The 21,827-nt window shown below is 36.6% G+C and overlaps 1 protein-coding gene across 1 annotated transcript in view; it reads left to right on the top strand.

Annotated features, from left to right (window-relative positions):
• The window catches only part of LOC128920062 (short stature homeobox protein 2), a 216,758-nt gene that overhangs the window by 99,745 nt on the left and 95,186 nt on the right, over positions 1-21,827 (top strand). Inside the window, exon 4 of the mRNA XM_054226315.1 lies at positions 4,339-4,565. Coding sequence (XP_054082290.1) covers positions 4,339-4,565 — 227 coding nt within the window. The remainder of the gene's footprint in view (positions 1-4,338; positions 4,566-21,827) is intronic.

The following is a 21,827-nucleotide window of genomic DNA, read 5'->3' as shown; positions in this document are numbered from 1 at the left end:
AAATCGGTTATTTGTATATATCTCGCAAACCAATGAAGCTATATAAACCAAATTTCTGCAGTCGATTCTCTTACGTACCCCACCACACTCCATGAAAATAGTTGAAAGTGGGCTAACTCACTAACGTAAAACGTCAGAAACAATAAATTGCACATAAAAAATGGCAGATGGAAGCTGCACTCAGATTTTTTTACAAAATGGAAAATGGGCGTGGCATCGCCTACTTATGGGTCAAAAACCATATCTCAGGAACTACTCGACCGATTTCAATGAAACTTGGTTTGTAATAGTTTCCTTACCTTCCAATAACATGTTGTGAAAATTGGCCAAATCGCTTTACAGCCACGCCTACTTCCTATATACCAGAACTTTGAAGACGATCTGAATTGTTTACTTTACAATATATAAAGTAAGCACGAGTGTAGATATCGGTACAGAACTTTGCACAAATACTACCTTTATAGTGTGGCAGCCCCATTCTAAAAATCGCCAAAATCGGACCATATGTTTTCAAGGCCCCATATATCGAACATGAGGACCTCGGTGCTTCTAACCTAATATTAGGGTTTCCAACTTTCAATGGACTTTATATAACATATATAACGAATATGTGGGTCAAATTGTGTATTATTTAATATAAATTAAGTTAAATAAATAAATTGCGAGAGTATAAAATGTTCGGTTACAAACGAACTTAGGCCTTCCTTACTTGTTAACCTGTAACTGATGAGGTGAAATATTAGGGAGTAGTTACTGAGGTATACCCCTTTATAATCTATAAATAATTCTTGTCAACGCAAATTTTTTTAATTGTATTTGTTTTTAATTGTAATAATAAAACACATTTTTAAATGAATAAAATAATAAATTTAAAGAAATCGAAGTTCTAGTTTAACAAAACAAGGACTTTATTTCATAGCCACTTTTCTTAAAACTAAAAAACAAATTACGAGGTGTAAAATTTGCCACCACCTCAGTAGTTAAAGGTTAATACAAAATTTATCCAACATCAGAAAATATTTCCAATCATGGTCTTAATTGATTTACTTTATTTGTGTATAAATTATACAAAGTTGGACATCACATGTTGTTTTGTATTTTTATTTTATTATTTGGTGAACTAGTGCTACACCTTATGAGCTACAGGTTATAACCACTCGAAAAAAATATTTACGTACCAAAATGCCTACCAAATCTCCTTTCAAACTACCACATTTCTTTTTCATCAAAACATGTCGTTTTATTGAACTTCACTTTTGGAATATATTTATATTATATATATAAATATGCATAGGCTCATACAAAAAGAAAAAACAATAAAATTTATATATCAAACATTTTAATTTTGAAGTAAAGAAAAACCGTATACAGGTACACATTTCATGTGTTTAAATAAAGTTTAAACATATTACATAATGTAAAAGGTAATAAATTACTTGTGTACTAGTTCTTTACAACGTATAATTCTACTTAAAGATATATACATATTTCTATATTTATTTCCAAAAGAACATTACTTGGGGTTTTCATATTTAAAAACTACAAATATTCCCGGTAAAAATCAAATCTCGATTTGGTTTGGTCTAAAGCTCAATATAAAATTCAAGAACGTTAGTTTGATTATCACTTATTTCGTTTTCGCTTGTTTTACTTTTAAACATCGAATTCCATTGACTTTATGATAATTGGAAATAAAATATAATCTCACATTTTCCAATTGTTGGAGAAGTCCGTAAATTACATCTAATTATTACAACTAAGCCATCTTGTTTGTGAAATAGCAAGCATTTTCTGGGATTTTACTGAACAGTATTCTTGAAATTCTCTTAAAGCAAGAAAGTACGCAATTTTAAGCGAACAAATTTTAAGATTAACATTCTTTGTAGATATGTACATCTAATAAAAAATTTTGCTATCAAAACCTTTAACCTACCAACCAAACTACCAAAGGTAAATGAAACTACCAATTTTGACCAAAACGGCAGCGCTATAACTGAAACTTAAAGCTAAAGATAAGTATATCTAGAGCCTATGTTCACTATCCGCTACGTGACCAGTTCTCCAATTTCCTTATCCTCTCAATATCTTCTGTTGCACTAATAACAGCATCAAGCGACCAACGCAGTGGTTGGCGTGTGATAAGGATTGTAAACTTGTTCCACGAGTGAGTCCTCCGTCTGTGGATGAGCTACTTGAGTTAACTTATATGTATATACTTACTTCTAGGTCCGGCAAGAAGATCCGTTAAATTATGTCGTTGTTATTTTTTTTTTTTAAAAGGGTATCTTAGATGCTGTTTGGAATATGTTGCAATATAACCACTACATTTAATCTTTCCAATTAAAATTGCTGCTTCCAGAATTTTCCGATTATTTTTTTAGATGGCAAAGCATGTACCGTTATATAATCACAGATGAAAACTAAAATTGTGATATATGGGAAATATGTGTTGTAGTCCGATATAGGTACGGTGACCATTCGTACTGATGTTCGGAGTACTGTATTGATTTTGAAGCACCTGTTCTGCGTTTTTTTGTTTGTGAAAATGGCAAAAATTTTCTGTTTTTTCCGAACATACTGTTTTTTGTTCTGAAATTTAGCAACAAGCAGCTTAAAAAGTTTCTACTACTGGTCAGCCCTTGAATGATTAAGGTATTATATATAATAAATTGTCATCCCTGATTTGAACAGCTGATTGCGGGTTTGAATTATTTTGCTTTCTGTAATGTTCTATTGACAAAGTAAGTTTTATTGGCAGTAGTGTTAAAAACTTAAATTGGGAAGAATTCTTTTGTTTTAGCTTTACAAAATGCCTCCTTCCCGCAGAAAATGCGTTTTTATGCGAAATTAACAGCGGTACAGTGAAATGTACAAACTGTTCTGCAGTTTTCTCTATTGCCAATGCAAGTAAACACGATGTTGGCAGTATCCACTGGCAGCACCCTTATTGGCGTAAACTGTGCTGCTCACATTGTTAATAATTGCATACAAAGTTCAATAGAGTGTCTTCCGGTGGATATTGAAGTCATTGTCGTTAAAAAATATTCTAACTTTTATATATACACGGTTAGAGTAGAGCATTTAAAAGAAATTTGTGAAAATGTTGAGGTCGAATATGAAAAAATGCTAGGCTTTAGTAAAACAAGATGGCTTACTCTAAAGCCAGTTATAGAACGGACCTTAAAACTTTTCAAACCACTAAAAAAATATTTTTTAGAACAGCCTCACTGCCCAAGCCTCTTAAAAACTTTTTTTGAAAACTCAACTTCAGAAATGTGGCTTTTCTTTACTCATTGTCAAGCATCTCTTTTTCATAATTACATTATGCAGATTGAATCGCAGAATATTTGCATGATAGAAGTTGCCTTACTAATGAAGGATCTTAAATTAAAAATCACGGAACGCAGAGATGCAATTTTTGTACCTCTCATGATGAAGAACCTCATGTCAGAGTTTGAAAAAGCAGGAACTGGAAACTTAAGGGATGATGCATTAAAAGAGGTTGAGGTAATAGAATGGATTCTTCTGCGCACAGTGCCATCTTGGGATGAGGTTGAAAAAAATTTAGTGTATATTATGGAAAAGAGAAGCAACAGTAATATTAATGACAGTGAATTGTTTGATGAATTCACCTGCGTTAAAAGTTATCTAACTCCAGATAAATTTATTCAATGGGAGGAAAATAAAAAGCCAGTTGACCAAAAATGGATTGAAATTTTTCAACATTTAAAAAAACAATATGTATGTACCTTATCAAAATATATGTAAAATAGTCGAATTTAATTTATGTTTACCGGGCTCAAATGCTCCAACAGAAAGGGTATTTTTCATTTTAAATAATATATGGACAAACGAAAAATCGCAAATGGAAATTGAGACTGTGAAGTCAATTTTAGTTACTAAGTGCAATTATGAAATGAACTGCATAGAGTTTAAAAATTTCTTACAAAAGGAAGAAAATTTGTTTACAAAAATATATTCTTCTGAAAAATACAATTAATTTGCATTCAATGCATATTTATATTTTTATGTAATACTTAATTTAAAAATAAGTTTTTTAATACATATACATATATATATACATATGTAAGTCAAAGGAGACTGATTTATGTTTTTTATGTTAATTTTTGTTACTTGAATTAACAAATGTTCTGTTTTTTTCGATTTGAAATTATGGTCACCGTAGATATAGGCTGTTGTAACATAAAAATATGAAGATTTTTCGCCAAAAAATACAAATTTAATTTATATTACTTTAGTAGAATATTATCATAATGATTTGTTAAATTTTTATTGGCGTATAAGATATTTTTAATATATTTTCAAACGTTTCTTTAGGAAATCCTAACACAACAGTTCCCAGTTCTTTGGATGCTTGCAGCATATCATCTTATAGCAAAATAAATGATTCGCCATTAGGAATCCGTATTTTACATGGAAACATAACACATATTAATGATACAAAGTTCACTGTCCAATGTTTGATTGATGGAAAACAACCTCTGGGATCTACGCCCGTTTCATCTTCAGCCGAGCGAAGTTTTATTTCTGCAACTGGTCAACAGGTATTTAAATGAGCTTAATGACTTGAAACACCCTTTTTTAGGTGGTTTAACAGTCATCTAATTTTTTGTGAGATATCAGGAATTCAGAAAAATTGGTTTTATTCAGTCATCTAATTTTTTGTGAGATATCAGGAATTCAGAAAAATTGGTTTTATTTAGAATATATACCTCATTTTCACTGATTTGATTCCATTCAAGTTCAAGAACTACCGAATATTATATACTATAGCAAATGTTAAGAATTTTGCAATTATATTCAGGTAAAGCTGAACATTTTTATTATAATTATATATATACAGACATATATGAAATTAAATACGAATTACGTGTATTACAGCCGGTTTCACGATATTTTTAAATTGAAAATTAAGTTCCAATTAATTTTCATTTTTATTTAACTTTGCACTTAAGTTTCCTGCGTTTCACCATTATTGACATTTTGCGTACAAAAAAATAAAAGGAAGAGATGTTAGTGAGAATAACAGCTGATTTATGTAAACAAATAAACTGTATTTCTTTGATAAATTGGAAATCAGCTGATAGAAAAACGTAACCATGGTTACATATGACAGTATTTAAATAATATTTAAATGGCAAAGCGTGATCATTTAAATAAAAATTAAGTCAAATGGTGAAACTAAAATTAATAATTTTTCACTTAAATTTGTTTCGTGAAACCGGCTGTTAATCTAGTTATTAAAATACAGACGATGATTATAAGACATTCCCTATTTCGCCAGATACCGAATAGTGAATTGATATGGAACTGTTTTATATTTTCGAAATATTGTATACATATTATAATAGTTTAGTTCATTTAACGCTTCATTTCATATAAAAGTGGACGGTGAAACAACGATTGTCTAACTTTTGAATCCTTACATATAAATACATGTACAATATTAAATTAAAAAACACCAACAATGTCAGCCTCGAAATCTATGGCAGGATCACTCTTTTCAACTGGTGCTACTTTGGACTGAGTAGACAATTGAAAAGTAAAGTCCTCTCTAGATGAACCAAAACCAAACTGTACAAGTCGCTCATTATTCCCATCCTGATGTATAGTGCAGAAGCTTGAACGATGTCGACCTCCTATGAAATGACCCAACGAATTTTCGAGGTTTTCCGGACAATGTTCCTTTGAACATTTGCAGCGGCGAATACCGCTGATGATGGAATTATGAGCTGTGCGAGTTATACGACGACATATGTAGACATAGTAAAGCGAATAAAAATAAAGCGGCTACGCTGGTTATGTCAAGTTGTTCGAATAGACGAAAACACTCCAGTTTTAAAAGATTGAAAGATGGCGGGCTCTGGATTCTCGTAAGCGGTATATACGACGCATATACATAAATATAAATATATTTGGTGAGAAATAATTCTGGAATAATTACTGTATGTACAACCGTTAGCTTTAAGCAAAGAACGTATAATAATAAGAAGGAGCAAATGTTAACTCGCAACTTTTTGAGTGCGAAATTATAAGGGAACATCGAAAACTCGCCACTTCGAAAGAAAAAAGTACACCACAGCATCAGGGGACTGGGAACAATTTTACAAACAGACGCAAGTGATCTGAACAAAGCACTGACTAAGGCGCACGTTTCCATTTTCCCTATAGCGCAGAATGTAAGCGCGAAGGAGTTAATCAAAAGCGATTCCGAGCATTTGCGTTCGGATCCTGCAATGATAAAACTTTTTTAATAATCTTTTTTAAAGTCATTTCAATAGCGTATTTTCTTTATTTTAATAATTATAATATTTCATGAAAATATTTGCTCATCTGCAAACAATTCAATAAAATATTTTTGGTATGAACCGATAATGATAGAAGACAAGATTACGACAGACTGAAGCGTTCACGACCCACGAATGGGAATAGGCAACAGAAGAATTGTCAAATGGAAAACGGAAATGTGAAACATAGTGAACTAAATTGAATAATGTGCAGATAAAATATCATAATGAACGTAATTCTTAAAATCTTCATTTATAAAATGATCCAATATAATAATGCATATTTATAATTAAAATTATATGTTTTGTTACAAAAAGTTCGCCATTTTGCCAACTTTTTTGTTGGTTGCAAAAGTGAAAAAAAAAATTTTTATACGTCTTTTTTGTACTATTGTTGTTTAATTCCGCCATTGCGGACTTCTTTTTCAAGTTAATACATTTTTCTCTTAGAATTTTAAATAATAATTAAGCACTAGCCTTAACTTCAGCTCTTTGTTTTGGTTTTATTGTTTTGTACCACCGTGCAATTTGTAAATTTTTCTTTTGTTTTTTGTTTTGCTTGCGTGTTCGGGGTCGTGAAAGTTGTCACTCAACAGGAACTCAAAACCCAGAAAAGCTAACTGTAAACGACTGTCGTAATCTTGTCTTCTATCATTCTTGGTATGAACGCAAATCAGATTCACGCACACATTCATTAATACACATACGCTAGTCGACACTTTTGCTTTTACGCGAGTACAATTCAAAGAAGCAAGTGGGATTGGTCGTTCGCAAGGAGGGGTCGGGGGCGCAGTAGCCCTTAATTTTGAATGATATATATTAGATAATGGATTAATTTATGGAAAATTGTACAAAATTTAAAAATTAGTATAAATAAATTTATATTTACTTAAATAATCCTTCCATATATCAATATTTTGCATCATTTATAAGCAACCTTCTATCAAAGCGCCTCTGTTCATGTGTTGTCTCGAAGAAGTAACGGAGTTTTTGCGGGAATGCGAAGTGACACAACATTGTGTAGTTGTTGCGTTGTCACAAAAATTGGAAATAAGCAAATGACCGCTTCCCTTACCCCTGACAACTTTGCCTAGAAATATACAGATGAGCTCGCTTACATATTGACGTCGAACTGTGCAAGTCGTCGAGGAATTGACAAATCTAGCGACAATGTCGGGTATGTTGTCACATTTCTTTTTTTCGCAGGGTTTTGTTCTTGAATTGTGACATACGCTACTTTTATAGTAATGCAATGTTCGATTTGCCTTCGTTTCATGCCACTGAGTTTCAGCTAAAATAGGCTAAATCGAAAAAAGGATAAGGGACATGCATTCATCTGAACATTGATTTGCAAGCTTCCGCAGAATTGACTGAAGAATCTTTTGTGTCCGGAAAGGGCTATGTTGCCACTTTTCATTTCTGAAGTGAACATTAAAAAATTCTTCAACTCTTGATTTTTAGCATCGTCGTAAAGAAATAACTTGTGTGCGGCTTGAATATGGAGGGATGGATGAAAGAAGCATTTCCAATGGTTGTTGACTCTTCAATATTCTAAAATTGAAATATGATTGGTTGTTATTTGTGTAACTTGCGCGTATGTTTCATTTTTTGCAAGTAATCGTTAGAAGGGATTGTGAGGAGTATATGTGTGTATCTTTGAGCATTAGAAAAAATGGAATTCAGTATAATATTTGCATACATACTTGAGCTACATATACATATATGAATCTAGTCTGCCAAAGACAACAATGAAATAATATGATCAGTAGTCCTGTTTGTATAGGTCAACTTTATGTTGCAACTTGAAATAATTTGCCGAAGTTCAAATCTCACCCGATTTTTTCTACAATTTTCCTTTCATTTTTTATTTTTTTTTTATTTTATTTTACTTTAAATTAATCAGTATTATCTTGATTATTTTTATATTCTCCCCATAAGTTAATTGCGTTTTATTACACATTTTTTTAAAATAACCTCATACGCATGTACATGGTCAGCTACGCAAGCAATCTCTATTCCTCATGCTCATGTTCCTTTATATTGTGGTAAACACTTGGTTGGTTCCCTTATCGAGTGGTGACCATTTCCTTTTTCCCCTTCAGAATGGTCTGTTCCTTTATAGTGTTCGAAATTTTTTCGATGTTCCCTAATAATTTCGCACTCAAAAAGTTGCGAGTTAACATTTGCTCCTTCTTATTATTATACGTTCTTTGCTTTTATATCATTAATGTTAGCGTGAAGACTTTGAACATTATGAAACAAAATTTTAAGTGTCGATGTTCGAGTAATCAAAAAAAACACGTTTCAGAACTTTTTTTTGTGTTCAATTCCACCAGTTCTCTCAGTAAATTCAGTCTTCAACTAAGTAAATTGATTAGGAGAAATAAAATTTCCTACTATGAAGAGACCTTCTTCAGTAGTAGCTCGACGGCAAGTGTTCGACTGGTATGAACGACCCACCCGAAAAACGCCTGAACCTCAACATGAGGTGACGCCGAGAAACAGTCTAAGCTCGTTTAGAATAAAAAAAACTAGAGAGGCTAACTCTCTTGTAAATGAAAGGCTTAAAATTTTGGAAGCGATCTGTAATTAAATACACAAAGATAACTCAAAAACGAAAAACAAACAAAAAAAATTTAATAAAGCTTTTGAGTAACCAAACACCAAACGAAATTCATTTGATGCTATTGAAATACCCCGGTCGAGTCAAAATGGTGTCGCGTGGAACTCTTTTCTGCAATGGCGGTCTTCGGCCGCGCTTTAAAAAAATAACCCGCCGACCATTCGCTCTAAGAAGACGTTTCGTGTCTAGGAAAGGATTTAGAACTAAACTAATTCTCTCAATAGTGTTATTTCGCGGCTGAAGTAGCGCATTTGAGTCGATGCGATAAGAGCGACCTTTGCCTTTTGTAAGTCAAAGTGCGTCAATGTTCCGCATTGAGGGTATGTTGCTTCTTTAATTCTAAGTTTGAGCCGTTCTACGAATTTGAACGTATAGGCGACTACTCTGAGTGCCCTTGGGAACGATGAGAACCGTTCAAGGATGTCATTATCATCCAGTGTGGTATGATAAGTGGCGATTTTGCGACCTTCTGGGGCAAGTATGTTGCGCATAGGCGATTGTGGCCAAGAATCGGAAGATTCTGTTAACCATCGCGGGCCATTCCACCAGAGGGTGGTGGTGGCGAGATGCAGAGGTTTGCATCCTCTTGTCCCTAGATCAGCAGGATTGTCAGCACTAGCTACGTGTCGCCAAGTGGCTGATCCTACTAGGTCAAGTATTTGAGACGTTCGGTTAGAAATATACGTTTTCCACGCATGGAGTGGTTTTTCTAACCAAGCTAGAACTATTTCGGAATCGGACCAGAGATATAATTTATTTATTGCCATGTTTAAATGGGTATGTACCACGGATACTAGTTTGGCTAGTAGCAGTGCGCCACAGAGTTGTAGTCGTGGTAGACTTAGTGTTTTTAGAGGAGCAACTTTCACTTTTGCTACTAGTAGGTGACTTGTAGTTGCTATATCGCTTTGTGTGTGGACATATATAGTGGCACAATATGCCTTTTCAGAGGCGTCGCAAAAGCCATGAAGTTCGACTTTGTATTCGGGGGAATAGTGTACCCACCGTGGTATTTGTATCTGAGAAATGTCGTTCAGATTATTAGCAAACTGGAACCATTTTTCTAAGCGAAGAGGTTTCACTTGTTCGTCCCAATCGGTTCCGTCTAGCCACAATTCTTGAATTAGGATTTTCGCTTGTATCATAATTGGCGAAAGCCATCCTGCGGGGTCGAAAAGTTTTGCCATAGAGGACAAAATTTGTCTTTTTGTTATGGCGGATAATGCGGAAATTGACTCTGTAGTATATGAAAACTTATCAGATATCGCATTCCATTGGATGCCTAGTGTTTTTGTTGTACTTTCTTTTTCGAATACAAGGAAATTAGTATCCAACAAATGATCTTTTGGAATATTTTTTACTATATTTGGGTGATAAGCTGTGATCTTTTTTAGAGGAAACCCTGCGGTGCTGAGGGCACTTCTTACTTGTGATAAGGACTCGTATGCCTGTGGAAGGCTGTGGCTTCCAGACAGGATATCGTCCACATATGTCTGTGTTTTTAACACTTGTGTTGCCAGAGGAAATTCTGACTTTGTGTCTTCTGCCAATTCGTGTAGTGTACGAATGGCTACGTATGGGGCACAGTTAACGCCAAAGGTAACTGTTTTTAATTTAAAGTCGCGTAGTGGACTATTGGGAGATTTTCGGAAAATAATTCGCTGAAAATCTTGATCATTTTTATGTATGACTATTTGTCGATACATTTTTTCGACGTTCCCATTGTATACGTATTTGAATATACGCCAATTTAATATGAGGAGCATTAAATCTGGTTGAAGCGTGGGTCCCGTGAATAGAAGCAAGTGGTTCTTGAGGCATTGAAAACAACTCTGACTTTTGTGGTCTTTTTCTCAGGCTTTACTACTGCGTGATGTGGCAAGTAGAATGAGTAATACTTGCCTTTTATGATTTTTTCGCATGGGCTTATTTCCTCCATGTGGTCTAAATGGAGGTATTCTCCTAAGACCCCATCATATTCTTGTTTAAGCTCACCTTTTCTAAGTAGGTTTTTTCCATGCTTAGAAACTGATGTATGGCAGAGGTGCGGGAGTGACCTAAGGCGAGTGTGTCAGGAAATTGTTGGTTTCGTGGTAGCCGCACGACGTACCGACCATTTTCTGATCTAGTGTGGCGAGTGGGGAGCATAGCCTCTCACTACTTCTTTACGCACTCTGATAATATACATATATGTACATATGTCCGAAAACAAATAAAAGACGTATATTCCGCTGATACAATTTATAATATTTGTGTTTATTCGTTTTTATATGTTTTAGTTAATTTTATATTTTAAATATTAGTTTCCGCCTCCCTAGGCTAATGTTTTAGCCTAGCAGTCACTGTAGTTGTTATAGCGCACCTACAATGCTACTGAGGCTTGTGTTGCTGCAAGACTGTGATCCTTGCTGTAGGCTCCGTGGTGGTCGCGCGTAACACAAATTGGTCGTCAAGTTGATCGACAATATATGTTAATTTTTGTGTTAGTTTGAATGGATTATTCATTACTGACTTATTCGACTGCCCTTGTGTATGCACTAATGTATGTTGTTGCGCGTATGAGAGCTCGTGATAGAGATCAATGGCTTTTTACATATGTGTGCATGTAAGTTAGCAACAATAACATTTAAAGCAATCAAAAGACACGCGCATCCGTTCTACTCGCAAAAGTGCTGACGATACGTCTAGCGCAGTGTGGCGTGATTCTCTGGAAATCCAGCGGAACGTGGGAACGCCAGCAGAACTACAAGCGCATTAAGTTACCATAAGAATTATAAAATTTGTTAAGTTTAGAGTTAAGCGAGCGGTTGAACAATAAAGGTCGTAAGACCAGAAAAATCATAACTTTTTTACTTTCGACAAGTATACCCGTAACTGGCGCCCGAGCTAAAATAAGCTCCTACGTCGTGAAGGAAAACAAAAGGCGTTAAGAATCCTTCTTCGGAGAACGTGGAGTGATAATAAAAACAACTGTGCTGGTGTGAGATCAGGCCCCTTAGTAGCAGAGCAAAAAGGACGCGTTGGACGCAAGCCAACTCATCAGCACCTATCAACATTAACAACCAACAATATCAAGAGGCAAAGAATGAAAGCCGTTATTGTATTGTAAGTTAAGTGATAATTACTAATTAAGAACATTAAGTGAAACCCAGATTGTGAATTTTTTTTTACCAAACTAAAATTGAAATAAAACCTTTAAGCATTAATTTGTAAGTGCAAAAACTGAAACGTTATTGAAGTAGAAAAGAAACCGATACGTAAAGAGTAGTGGACAGTGAGAAAAAATATAAAACGAGCTCTTTAACAGACACAACAAAATAAACAATGTCGAACCCAAATAATCTGGTTCGTCCACCAGTAACCAGGGCGAATGATCCTGCAGGAAATTCAGGATCAGCTAACGTTACAATAAACGAAGATGACCTCGTCAACCTAATAAGAAGGGTAGCTTTAGACGTAGTAAACAGGCAGGGGCCCAGCATAGTTAGGACAACCCTTAACCCGAATACGGGCTTAGCAGACACTTGCGACCAAACCATCAATATAGAACATGCAAACAACTTATCATATTTAGACAAGATACCTGATGTGGTAAAATGTTTACGCGAATTCTCGGGAAATCCCGCCGAATTCAATTCGTGGAAAAAACTGTAAATCGAATATTAAATATTTACGAAGCGAGTAAGGGCACACCTAAATTCTACGGAATCCTTAACGTAATACGAAATAAAATCGTTGGCAACGCGGATGCTGCCCTTGAGTCTTACAATACACCCTTAGACTGGGGTACTATTTGTAAGTGTCTAACTTTACACTACGCCGACAAGCGTGATGTATCCACCCTAGAATACCAAATGACTTCTTTGGTTCAGGGAAATAGGTCAATTGAAGAATTTTACCAGGCCGTTTATTCCAATTTAACTTTAATACTTAATAAGTTAGGCTGTATGGAGGTGGGTAGCGAGGCTCGTAATCTTCTTACTCACACATACAGAAACAAGGCGCTAGATACGTTTGTGCGCGGCCTCAACGGCGACTTGCCTAAACTTTTAGGCATGAAGGAACCAATGGATCTGCCCCAAGCATTACACCTGTGCTTGAAAGTGGAAAATCAGGGATTCCGCACACGGTACGCACACAACACCAATATGGATCGTAGAGGGATACAGCGAAACACCGCACCACCTTTACCTTTAAGAAATTTTCGGAGGCAAGTACACCAACAAAATTTCTTCCCCGAAATTGCTTACTTACCACAGCCACAGCCACAAATTATTTCATAAAATCTTCCTAATCAAAGACCTAATCAGAATTTAAATGCACAAACACACTTTAACCAACCGCCTACGCGCCCCCCAAAACCGCCGGTGCCTATGGAGATAGATGAAACTTTGCGCTCGCGCCGCATTAACTATATGAACCGGCCACAAAATAATCAATTATTCGGCAAAAGGCCACCACAGACCACTTCTGAAAGAAATCTCAAGCCACAAAAGGCAACTCCAAGCAATATTACGAATATAGAGATATTCATTTTTTAGGTTAAAAAGCTCTTCGATGCTTTACTTTGAATGCCTCGCGAAGAGTGGCGAAGTATTCAAATTTTTAATTGACACTGGCTCCAGCCAGAATTAAATTCAACCCAATTTAGCAAAAAAAGTACTAGAAAACAAAGATATATTTTTAGCGAAAACTATTGCTGGTGATATAGAAATAAAACACCACACATTTTTACAGCTTTTTAATCAAACAGAAACTTTAAAATTCTTTATACCACCCCCTTTAAGAACTTTTCATGGCATTTTGGGCTATGATAGCTTTCGGCAGCTAGATGCTGTAATTAACATTAGAGAGGGAACCTTGACAATTAAAAATAATTTAAAAATATTAATTAAAGAATTAAAAACAGATGCAGTAAATGCTATCAAAATACACGATGACAACATTACTCCCCATCAAAAAATAGCTCTACAGAAATTGGTTACAGAGCATCCTAACTTATTATCAGAACCGGATGAACGGTTAACTTATACTACCAAAGTAGTGGGAGAGATCAGAACGTCATCCGATTCTCCAATATATAGTAAGTTTTATCCATATCCATCATCGCTTAGAGGCGAAGTAGAGAAAAAGGTGGAAAAACTACTAAACGATGGCATTATAAGACCATCCAGATCCCCTTATAATTCCCCTGTGTGGATCGTGGCCAAAAAACCCGATTCCAGTGGAAATAAACAGTATAGGTTGGTAATCGATTATAGAAAATTAAATAGTTTAACTATTGCGGATAAATATCCGATACCCGAAATAGATGGTATGTTATCGCATTTAGGCGACAATTCGTTTTTTACCACTCTAGACCTCTAAAGTGGGTTCCATCAGATCCCACTAAAGCCGTCAGACATAGAAAAAACGGCATTTTCGGTGAATAATGGGAAGTTCGAGTTTACCCGGTTACCATTTGGGCTGAAAAATGCGCCCGCCATTTTCCAGCGTACACTTCACGATATCCTCCATGAACATATAGGCAAGATTTGCTATGTGTATATGGATGATATCATAATATTCGGAAAATCTGAAGAAGAACACTTACAGAATCTTCGAAAAGTTTTCGAAACTTTAGTGGAAGCAAATATGAAGATTTAACTGGACAAATGTCACTTTTTCCAAAAGGATGTAGAATTTTTGGATTTATAGTATCACAAGAGGGCATTAGAACTAACCCAAAAAAGGTAGAAGCAATTACTAATTTTTCCGAACACAAAAATATTAAAGAATTGCGTTCATTTTTAGGCCTATCCGGTTATTATCGTAGATTTATTCGCGATTAGGCGAAATTAGCAAATGGCAATCTTACTAAGAGGCGAAGAAGGCCGAATTTCAAAAAACAAATCCGCAAAAGTACCGATTGAATTCAATGAACAAGCTAAAGAAGCATTTCAGAAAATTAATAATACATTGGTTTCGGATGAGGTAATTTTATCTTTTCCAAATTACAATAACGATTTTGAGCTCACAACTGATGCCTAAAATTTTGCACTTGGTGCCGTTCTTTCCCAAAGTGGAAAACCTATTTCTTTTATTTCTCGAACTCTAAGTAAGGCGGAGCAACATTACGCCGCAAACGAGAAGGAAATGCTAGCCATTGTCTGGGCATTATCCACTCTACGGAATTTTTGTACGGGCACGCTAAGGTCAAAATCTTTACAGACCATCCGCCCCTAACTTTTGCTTGAAGCAACTAAAATACAAATAGTAAAATGAAATGATGGAAGGCAGAACTAGAAGAGTATAATCACGAAATATTTCATAAAACTGGTCGAACTAACGTTGTGGCTGATGCACTATCAAGAATTACAGCACAGCAACAAATAAATTCGATGTCGGTTATGACGCATAGCGATGACAGTTCAGGTCAAAACTTGATTCAATTCGTGGATGTACCTATCAACGTTTTCAAGAATCAGATATATATTGGTCTACAGAATCAAGCAATAAATTTCAAATTGTTTTTCCAACTATTCACCGTCACACTATAACTGTTCAAGATTTAAGTACGTCGGAATGCAGTCCTGTGCATAACTAGCAAGGACACAAACCGATCACATCAATCAGCTGATTAATCTATGCTGAATGATCCACATAATTGTGATTTTTATTCATCTCCTTTTTGCATTACCATTCCTAGCGTAGTAGTTTCACTCTAACACATGTAATATTACTCTAAGCTCATTTGCAAGTACCTATAAGCATGCATGTACATACGTTGGGTATGGCGTGATGCTGTATACAGTTAGACAAATATGTATTAAAGGACTAGCGACTCTTTAACATATTTTTGGTGCCTCCTGTGAGGAAGAGATCGCGATCCACGTGTTTTTTCTAATTATTACTTGAACTTCGGTTACGGTTCCTTATTATGGCAAGTCTGAATCTACGTGCTTCAGCGCATGCCTCCATCGTGCGCATTGGCAAGATGACAGAGATAGAGAAATTCAATACAGACCGAATTGAATGTGAGGTGCTCCAAGGCCAGCTGGACAGGCATTTTGAAAGATTTTCTGAGTATCAAGCTGACCTAGTGGCCACCGCAGAAGCCAGTGAATTGACCACACATGATGAATTCTTTGCTGCTACAGAGATGCTGCACACACAAGTATGTATCAGACTACGTCGTATATGTGACAGTGTTGAAGACGATACTCGAGTTGCGAATCAATTGGACATGCGGCTAGATCCGATTAAGATTCCTACTTTCGATGGTGACCCTTCGAATTGGCTAGCTTTTAAGGATCTTTTTGAAGCCCTAGTGCATAATCGTAAGGATCTGGATTCCAGCTACAAATTAAGTAAGTTGCGTCAACATGTGAATGCAGACAGCGTGCCATTGGTAGGCGGACTTTACACAGGCGGCTATGAGGACATGTGGCAAGAGATGGAACGGAGATTCGATAATCCACGTTTGTTGGTGGAATCGCACGTGCAGCGCATTTTGGACTTGCCCAACAACCCGGTTGAAACCCAGAAGTGCTTACTACAGCTATTTGATACCGTCCAAAATGTTTTGCGAGCATTAAGTGTCATGGGTCTTCCGGTAAATCAATGGGATGCCCTAATGGTGCCACTTTTACTGCCTAAACTTCCGACTACTACCAGGTATGAGTGGGGGATGATTCTCTAAACGAACATCATACCGATGGCGCATGAATTCCTAACCTTCATCGAGAAGCGTGCAAACAATTTACTTCAAGGGATTGGAAATGGTATGACAACTCTTCGCCAGAGACCAATACGTTCTGTTAAGACACACGTTGCAACGGTGAATTCATCGCAGACATCCCGTTCAGTGAAAGGTACAACGGTAATTTGTCAACGTTGTTCTAACGGACACCGCATATACAGATGTCAACGGTTCATCAACCTGCCTATAACTGAACGTTGGGATACAGTTAAGCGACTTTCATTGTGTTTCAATTGCCTGGGAAATGATCATGGGTCTCGAGACTGTACATCACATGATTGCTTCAAGTGCCATCGTCGCCACCACACCATGCTCTGAAGGGACAATGCTGCGGACATGTCGACCACTTCGGGAGGAGATATTACCAATCAATTGCCCGCACAAAATGTACACGTGGACAAGCCTACGACACAGGTGCCAGATGTATATTCACGGCAACAATGACAATTGACCAAGGTTCGGTCATTTTTCGTTCATGGCGACCGGACCATTTTACTAGCGACAGCGAAGGTCGTCCTTATCGATCACCATGGAAGAAAATTCGCTTGTCGAGCTCTCTGCGACTTAGGCTCCCAGGTGAGTCTCATTACCGAATCTACTACAAAATGTATGTGTCTTCGTAGGCGACCTGGAGAAATACGCATTGAAGGCATTGGTTCTAGCACCGGAATTTACAGTAAGGCGCACGTAACGGTTCAGATGCAGACTGCCGGCGACAACGGCACTGACTTCAAACTGGATGCTTATGTCGTTCCGACGATAACCTCAATAACTCCAGATGCACATATCGATACAGGTGCCTGGAGCCATTTGACAACTTTACCACGTTTGCCACTCCCGGTTAGGTAGATCTGTTGCTTGGTGCTGACGTACTGACAGGTCTTATTCTGGAAGGTTTGGTACAGGGTTCCTCAGAGCAACCTTGCGCTTTAAATACACTTGTTGGTTGGGTCGTATTTCGAGCTGTCTCAACATCTACCCAAACCATATCACACGCGTCTCTGGGTGACAAATGTACCAACGAACAACGGTTGGACACGTTACTTTCTGGGAACTTGAAGAACCCGCAGTCACATCAGAAGTTCCAGTTAATGATTGTGAAAATATCTTCACCGACACGGTCAGTCGCACGTCAGACGGTCGGTACCAGGTGCAAATTCTATTTCAGCCAGATGCTCCTTCTCTTGGCGACTCCCATCAGTTTGCAGTTCGTCAATTCTTATAACTCGAGAGAAGGCTGGTGAATGATTCAAGTCTTCGCGAACAGTACATCGCTTTCATGCAGGAATACATTGCCCTCGACCACATGGAGCCTCTCGGACAGGATGCAATCAACCCAAGGTCTGGATATTTTATACCTCATCATGCTGTAACCACAAAATTTCTTGTGGTCTTCAACGCTTCCGCAAAGACCTTGAATGGAATCTCCCTAAACGATACACAGTTTTCGGGACCTCAATTACATGATAATATTGTCGACATTCTTCACCGTTTGCGTAAGTTCAAGACTGCAATTACTGCAGACGTGAAGAAGATGTTCCGGCAAGTATTAGTAGACACCCGATACTTTGGCGTCAATTGCCAAACGATCCTCTTCAAATATATGAATTGAAGACGGTAACTAATGGAATGGCTTGTAGCCCATTCAACGCGATACGCGCACTGCGTCAATGTGCGAACGACAATTATAAAGTCATCTGTGACCCAAGCCGGGCTGCCGCAGCGCGTCATAGCATACTTTGTAATTTCTACGTTGAGGACTATTTGGATAGCGACGAGACCGACGAACTCGCAATCGCCCGTGCTGAAGATGTGACTACTATTCTGAAGCAAGGTCAGTTTATATTGGGAAAATGGAACTCCAATTATCCACATGTAATATCTCCGATCACTGGTACATCCGTTTCTGCCTTGGAACTGGAGCTGAACGACTCAGCAACGAAGGTTTTGGGTCTCTACTGGGATCCATTGTGTGATGAACTCTTCTTCAAGGTACACTTGCTTGAAGAGACCTCAATGCATACCAAGCGAACGGTCCTGAGTGACGTAGCGAAATTATACGTCCCAACTGGGGTCTTAGCACCTGTAGTGGTGGTAGCCAAACTCTTCATACAGGACTTATGGAAGGCTGGTCTGCCATGGGATGTCGAACTCCCTCCGGGGCTACTGAACACATGACGGATATTCCGCAACAGTTTACAAGATATTGGACGACTTCGTATTCCGCGTTGGTTGGGGATACGAGTAGGCTCTTCTGTGCTCTTACACGGCTTTTGTGACGCTAGTCGTAAGGCATATGCAGCAGCTATATACGTACAAAGTATCGATGACAGTGGTACATCACGCACTGTCCTAGTTTCAGCGAAGACGAAGGTAGCACCGATCAAGGATGTTACCATACCGAGGCTCGAGGAGGAGATAATCATATCTTTATTGAAAAAATATTTAAACCCTTCAGTAATAAATGGGATCAGCGCTCCCGGAATAACAAAATAAATAAAATAGTCAAATAATGTAGTATTTGTAAAACAAATAAGTACGATAGACACCCGTCTTAAAAGAGACACCTATCCCCTCATATGCAGGACATATAGTGCATATAGATATTTACAAAACGGAAGGCAATCTCGTGCTCACTGCTGTCGATAAATTCTCAAAATATGCGCAGGTAAAACCAATAAAATGAAAAGCTGCTCAAGACATAAAAGAACCTCTAAGGAAACGACTCTTTCAGTTTGGAGTACCCAAAACCGTAATTTTTGATAACGAAAGGGCATTCAATTCAGCGACTATTACTTTTATGTTGGAAGACATACTAAACATTCAAATTTTCAAATCCCCTCCATATAAAAGTGCAGTGAATGGCCAAATCGAGAGATTCCATTCAACACTTTCCGAGATTACGCGTTGTCTAAAAGCCGAGATCAATCATTTGCACAACTTTTAGACAGAGCTGTCTATGAATATAATTACTCAATTCACAGCACAATTAATAATAGACCAATAGAAATTTTTTTCGGTCGTACGGTAAGCACAGACCCCGAACAAATCAAAAAAGCTAGATTAGATAATATTCAAAGAATAAAAGATAAACAACAACAAGATCTTAAAATTCACAATAGCAAAGTACAACCAATTATTGATTATAATCCAGGAGAAACGATTTACGTGAAGGTCCACAATAGGTTAGGAACTAAAATCTCACCTAGGTATAAAAAAGAAGTAGTTAAGGAAAACAGGTCGACTACGGTACTGACCGAGTCAAATAGGGTAGTTCATAAGAGTAATATTAAAAGCTAAGTAATAAAATTAAATAAAACAGACGCATTTTCTAAATTTTTTCTTTCTGCAGACTAACGCTTACAGCGACAACAATGGCTCTGACCGACTTCCAAATTACAGACTTCTCAACAGCTCATATAATTACAATAAGCAAAGGACTGACCAAAATACAAGACGGAACGTTTAAACTAATACACCTTATCAACGTTGAACTTTACGAACAATTTTTGGCAGAGGTAAAGCAATTCACGAACATACGGACAAACAGTATATTTTACTCAACTTTAAAACAAGAAATAGAAAAGACCAAAGAATCAATTAAATCTCTATCTAATCTTAAACCATCAGATAGAAAAATTAGAAGATCAATTAATATCCTGGGTACAGCATGGAAATATTTAGCTGGAACCCCAGATCACGACGATTTTGCTGCATTAGAATACGACACAAAACAATTAAACGACAATGGCAATAAACAATTTCTAGTAAATCAAGCACTAACAGAACGTATGAATAACCTCACAGTAATTACGGACAAACTAACAAACGCAATAACAAAAGACAGTTACTTCAACGACGAACTAGTAATAAGTATTCAAAATAGATTACGTTTAGTTAAGGAAGGAATGGTAAACGTTAGATATGCCATCCAATGGGCAAAATTAAAATTAGTAAATAGCATTTTATTGAACAAGAAAGAATTAGAATTAACTCTTAAAACACTAGAAGAGGAAAAGATGCCTTTTTCATCAACTGAAGAAGCCTTAAGTTTTGCAGAAACAAGCGTCCTTTATAATTCAACAATGTTAGCGTATATCGCAAAAATACCAATTACGGCAAAAGAAACTTATGAAAATATTTTAATTAAACCTGTTAAGAGAAATAATACGATTATAAATATTGTTTTCAATAATATTATTAAGAAAGAAAATAATATACTTGGAATAAATAGCGAGTGTAAGACAATAAATTCTATATCTATTTGTAATAAAGACCAAATTGTTAGCCTAGTTAATGAAACCTGCATAACAAAACTTCTAAATAGTAAACAGAATCCAATTTGTCAATATAGCAACGCAAATCATGTTAAACCAATAGAAATACTTCAACCTGGACTAATTCTACTAAACAACTTTAATGGTACCGTAAATAATAGCCTGTAAGAAATGTCTGTATCAGGCAAATTCGTCGTAAAATTCAGCAATCTTACCATAAAAATAAATAACGATTCTTTCTACAATGGCGAAACGCTTTTAATCGGGGCGTTACCAGTCAGAACACAATTTCCTCCAGCGGAAAAGGAAAGAATAAATCTTTTGTCGTTGGAATCAATCCACGAGTTATTCATAGACAACATAAAACGTTTGGATTGCCTTCAGAATAATACGAATACCACTCAAACTTCTGTGGCAATCATGGCCATTCTCACACTAGCAGCTTTTTCAATAATATTCTTCTGCCATAGGAGAAATAAGATAATCCTGCAAACAAGCGTTATATCAGAAACATCGTCCAAGGGTAAGGACCTAGCAGTACCAGAAATAGTACCAAAAACAGCAAACCCCATAACATACTTCAATTTTGACAACTTACCATATTTTTGGTCAATTGAGGACAATTTATTTTAATAAGGGAGGAGTTAGCAACAATAACATTTAAAGCAATCAAAAGACACGCGCATCCGTTCTACTCGCAAAAGTGCTGACGATACGTCTAACACAGTGTGGCGTGATTCTCTGGAAATCCAGCGGAACGTGGGAACGCCAGCAGAACTGCAAGCGCATTAAGTTACCATAAGAATTATAAAATTTGTTAAGTTTAGAGTTAAGCGAGCGGTTGAACAATAAAGGTCGTAAGACCAGAAAAATCATAA

Source organism: Zeugodacus cucurbitae, chromosome 3 (assembly GCF_028554725.1).
Source record: "Zeugodacus cucurbitae isolate PBARC_wt_2022May chromosome 3, idZeuCucr1.2, whole genome shotgun sequence".
NCBI lineage: Eukaryota > Metazoa > Arthropoda > Insecta > Diptera > Tephritidae > Zeugodacus > Zeugodacus cucurbitae.
Note: the sequence above shows the minus strand (reverse complement) of the source record. Positions and strands in the feature narration are given on the sequence as shown.